General features: G+C 49.0%; 1 protein-coding gene across 2 annotated transcripts in view; it reads left to right on the forward strand.

The window, feature by feature from the left end:
• EFHD1 (EF-hand domain family, member D1) overlaps positions 1–5,334 on the forward strand; it is a 91,510-nt gene that overhangs the window by 55,145 nt on the left and 31,031 nt on the right. For both annotated transcript variants that reach the window (XM_011952017.1, XM_011952018.1), the window contains exon 2: positions 4,823–4,970. In XM_011952017.1, the coding sequence (XP_011807407.1) occupies positions 4,823–4,970 (148 nt within the window). The remainder of the gene's footprint in view (positions 1–4,822; positions 4,971–5,334) is intronic.

The following is a 5,334-nucleotide window of genomic DNA, read 5'->3' on the forward strand; positions in this document are numbered from 1 at the left end:
TCACTCTGTCCCCCAGGCTGGAGTGCAATGGCGCTATCTCAGCTCACTGCAACCTCTGCCTCCTGGGTTCAAGCGATTCTCCTGCCTCTGCTTCCTGAGTAGCTGAGATTACAGGCATGCGCCACCACACCCAGCTAATTTTTTGTATTTTTAGTAGAGACGAGGTTTTACCACATTGGTCAGGCTGGTCTCGAACTCCTGACCTCAGATGATCCACCCACCTTGGCCTCCCAAAGTGCTGGGATTATAGGCATGAGCCACTCTGCCCAGCCAGGACCTTGCGTTTTTCTTTGCTATATTTTATCTGTGGACATCACACCAGCTTGCTGAGATCTTTTGGGCCTAGATTGTGCCCCAACGTTGTGTCAATAGCAAATCTGAGAATCAGCACCCTTTCCGGGTGGCTCTAACTAAAAGCCAATCCGCCTAAGTATATCCATACCCGTTTATCTTCCGCCTAAGGGCCTGTTAGAGCACATTGCTCACCCTGAGTGGTGACATCAGGTTAGCTGTGGTTTTCCGTTAGACCAACTTGACAGTAACGTTTCACAAGTAAATAAGCATGTGACCCAGCATTTCCAATCTTGGGTATATACACAAGAAAATGGAAATACATATCCAAACACTTGTATATGAACGTTCAAAGCAACACTGTTCGTAAGGTGTTGCCAAAAGGTGGAAACAACTAAGTGTCCATCACCTGATGAGTGAGGAAAGGAAATATGGTATATTGATGCAGTAGAATATTGTTGGGCAACAAAATGTCCACAAGAGGCAAATCCATAGAGTCAGAAAGGCTAGTAGTTGCTAGGGGGAAGGGGTGGCAAGAGGGGAGTGGGAAATGACTGCAAATGGGTACCAGTTTTTTTTTAGGGTGATCCAAACGTTCTGGAATTACGTGGTAATGATGTTGGCACAACCTGAATATACTAAAAATCCATGCACTGTACAGTGAGTTTTATGGTATGTGAATTATATCTCAATAAAGCTGTCTTTTCAGGAAAAGCTTAAAAATCAGGTAAGTGAGGTCCATCCCCAAGTCATTTTCAGTGAACCCATGGAAATCGTTGCTTCCCTTCTTAAAGTGCTCACAAACCATCCTCTGGCAGCGCTAGATCCTGGGCTGCAGCATCTGTGATTCACATACTCTGACCACTTCTGGGAAACGCAGAAGCACCTTGCTTGTTTCCAGACCTGGAACACCCATCTCATCCTTCACGGTTCCTCAAAGCTCACTAACAGCCATCCAGTGATCCTGTCTGTGTCCTTTAATGCCTTGCAATGTAACTCCGCCAGCGAGGAGGCCGCGCTGAGCACAGAGCTGCTTGAGTAAGAAGTAGCCAGCATACTGTTAAAGTGAGGGCACTGAGGAAAAAAACGTAAGAAAGAAAAATAGCACCCACCAGAGGAAGGTGGTGAATGCTGTCCCAGAGAAGGATGGACAGTGGGTGCTAGTGGAGAGCTGAGGAGGAAGCGAGTGGCTCCCTGAGCTCCCGGGCACAGGAAGACCATGGGGGGGGGGCGCTCGGTGGGAGGAACGGCACGAGTTGGCCACTGTGACTGGAGGGGAGCCTGTCAGGGATTCCTGGGCCTTCTCTCCAGCCTGACCTTGGGAGCCTTAAATACCTCCAGCCCACAGCGCTAGATTCCTAGGTGCCCACAGGCTACATTTCTTGGCGGATAGTGGTTGTTCTCAATAATGGTGGGTTTTTGTTACTGAGGCTGTGTTGGGGGGAATGCAGATGGGTAATGAGTGGATGAGTCAGTTCTCAAACAGCAACAAAGAAAAACCTGAGACTAACTAATTTATGAGAAAAGTGGTTTAATTGGCTCATGCACAGTTCCTCAGGCTGTACCGGAAATATGGCAGTGTATGCTCGGCTTCTGGGAAGGCCTCAGGAAACTTACAAGCATGGCAGAAGGTGAAGGGGGAGGAGTGCTTCCCATGGCTGGAGCAGGAGCAAGACAGAGCCAGTGGGAAGGTGCTGCACACTTTTGAACAACTAGATCTTGCAAGAACTCACTATCACAAGAACAGCACCAAGGGGATGGTGCTGAACCATTCATGAGAAATCCACCCCCATGATCCAACCGCCTCCCACCAAGTCCCACCTCCAACACTGGGGACTACAATTCGACATGAGATTTGGCGGGGATGCAGAGCCAACCCAGATCAGTGAGGAAGCCTGATTTGTTTATTTTAATCTTTACATTTGTGTTTATTATTTATTCATTTTGTTTTATTTTATTTATTTTTTTTGAGATGGAGTCTCGCTCTGTCGCCCAGGCTGGAGTGCAGTGGCACAATCTCAGCTCACTGCAATCTCTGCCTCCTGGGTTCACGCCATTCTCCTGCCTCAGCCTCCCGAGTAGCTGGGACTACAGGCGCCCGCCACCACACCTGGCTAATTTTTTGTATTTTTAGTAGAGACGGGGTTTCACTGTATTAGCCAGGATGGTCTCAATATCAATCTCCTGACCCCGTGATCTGCCCACCTCAGCCTCCCAAAGTGCTGAGATTACAGGTGTGAGCCACCACGCCCAGCCCCATTATCAATTTTTTTAAGAGATGGGGTCTTGCTACATTGCCCGGGCTGGATAGAGTCAAACTCCTGGGCTGAAGCGACCATCGCACCCCAGTCTCCCAGGTAGCTGGGACTACAGGTGGGCCTGTAATACTATACCCAGCCTTATTTATTTAATTTTTTAAATATTGTGGTAAAATGCACTCAACATAAAACTGACCAGGCCAGGTGCAGTGGCTAATGCCTGCAATCCCGACACTTTGGGAGGCCAAGGCAGGCGGATCACGTGAGGTCAGGTGTTCGACACCAGCCTGGCCAACATGGTGAAACCCCATCTCTACTAAAAATACAAAAATTAGCTGTGTGTGGTGGCACCCACTTGTAATCCCAGCTACTTGGGAGGCTGAGGCAGGAGGATCGCTTAAACCAAGGAGGCAGAAGTTGCAGTGAGCCGAGATTGTGCCACTGCATTCCAGTCTGGGTGACAGAGCAAGACTCTGCCTCAAAAACAAAACAAAACAACAAAAATTAGCTGGATGTGGTGGTGCACACCTGTAATCCCAGCTACTTGGGAAGCTGAGGCACTAGAATCGCTTGAACCTGAGAGGTGGAGGTTGTAGTGAGCAGAGATCATGCAGCTGCACTCCAGCCTGAGCGACAGAGCGTGACTCTGTCTCAAAAACAAAAACAAAAAACAAAACCTCTGACCACTTTAACCATGTAAGTGGACAGCATTAAGTACATTCACGTTATTGTGCTGCCGTCACCACCATCCATCGCCAGAACCTTTTTCTCATCTCAAGCTGAATCTCTACCCATTGAACACTAATTCCCATGCCCCTGTCTCCCAGCCCCTGGCAACCACTCATCCACTTTCTGTCTCTGAATTTGACTACTGTAAGAACATCACAGAAGTGGAACCATACAGGATTTGCCTTTTTGTGGCTGGCTTGTTTCACTTAGCAGAATGCCCTCAAGGTTCACCCATGTGTTAGCATTCCCTTCCTTTTTATTGCCAAACAATATTCCCTTATATAAACATACCATATTCCATTGTGTGGATATACGAATACACCCGCTTTTTGTTTTTGAGACAGAGTCTCACTCCGTCACCCAGCCTGAACTGCAGTGGTGTGATCTTGGCTCACTGCAGCCTCCGCGTCCCAGGTTCAAGCAATTCTCTTACCTCAGCTTCTCGAGTAGCTGGGATTACAGGCGTGTACCACCATGCCCAGCTCATTTTTGTATTTTTAGTAGAAACAGGATTTCACCATGTTTGCCAGGCTGGTCCACGAACTCTTGACCTCAGGTGATGCGCCCGCCTTGGCCTCCTGAAGTGCTGGAATTATAGGCGTGAGCCACCACACCTGGCTGGCTATACCCCGTTTCATTTCTCCTTTCATCTGTCCACGGACAGATTGTTCCCACCTTTTGGTTGTTCCCACCTTTTGGCTGTTGTAAACTGCTTTGTTTTTAGAGCAAGGTATTCATACCTGAGCAACAAGGAGTTTCTGGGTGACGGGAAATGCTTGAAGGGAGGAGAGCCAGGGGGTTTGTGGAGAAATCCTGTAATGGGGGAAGTGGCTTGGAGGAAGCCGAGCACAGAGGGCTGATGATGGCTGGGCCAGGAGGGGACAGGGCCGGTTTGTTTCCTGGCTGGGGACTAGGGGGCCAGTGAACAGAGGGGTGGCCCTGTTAGAGAACAGAGTCAGAGCCCTCTCGGCAGACATAGCCGTTCAGAGCTGGAGACAAGACGAGCGAACCAGAAGGGAATCATGAGCCAGAGTCACGGCCGCACACAAGGGTGGGAACCAACTTCCCTAGACCTGGGACGGGCTGTTGGGAATGGCCGTGGGAGAGATCCAGGGGCAGTGACCAGGAGGAGGCTCCTGGAATTGCCAGCCCTTCCCTGCGAATGTGCTGGGCGTCAGGGGCCAGCTCCTGCAACCCCTCCAATGTCCAGCATTAGGAGGAGGTGCTCACTTGATGTTTGTGGACCGAAACGGGGGGAAATTAAGGTAAACAAGGCATGTTTCTCACCCTCCAGAAATTATGGTTTACTTGAGGAGATAAAAGACATGAAAACCAACAGGTAGTACAAGATCCACTTTGAGTCATGCAAAGCCCTGAGGCGCTCTGAAGAGAGAGGGGTACCTCTGGAGCAGGTGACCCACATCGGCCTCGCAGAGCGGGAGGCATTTGAGTCATTTTTCAATGAATGAAGCCAAAGGAATTACATGTTTGGGAGACTAACAAGTGTCCTTTCGTCCCGGTCATACATTCCTTTGACCCTGCAGGTATGACGCTGGACGGGATGGCTTCATCGACCTGATGGAGCTGAAGCTGATGATGGAGAAGCTGGGGGCCCCCCAGACCCACCTGGGCCTGAAGAGCATGATCAAGGAGGTGGACGAGGACTTCGATGGCAAGCTCAGCTTCCGGGAGGTACCTGCCTGCTGTGGCCCTGAGCCCCTGTGGGGTGCCCCTGAGAGGACCTTCAAGTGTACAGCCCCCTGGAGCACAAATGGGTTTGGCCTCTCCAGAGTGCTGTTTGCATATCTAACCTGCAATTCTGCTTTCAAAAATACCTTTTAGGAGACAGCTAACCCCAGTTCTGGCCTGGAAAAAGCAGCATGGGGAGTAGTATAAACTCCTTTCAATAAAATAATAAGAAATTTGGAGGATCTTCACCAAAATATTCATAGTGGATATTTATGGGGACAAAATTTTGGTGGGTTTATAAGGTTATTCTTTTTTATATATTAAAGCTTTTCATTTTTAAACATATTTTAAAATTATTTTTAATTGT

This window comes from Colobus angolensis, unplaced genomic scaffold (genome assembly GCF_000951035.1).
Source record: "Colobus angolensis palliatus isolate OR3802 unplaced genomic scaffold, Cang.pa_1.0 Scaffold33, whole genome shotgun sequence".
NCBI classification, from domain to species: Eukaryota; Metazoa; Chordata; class Mammalia; order Primates; family Cercopithecidae; genus Colobus; species Colobus angolensis.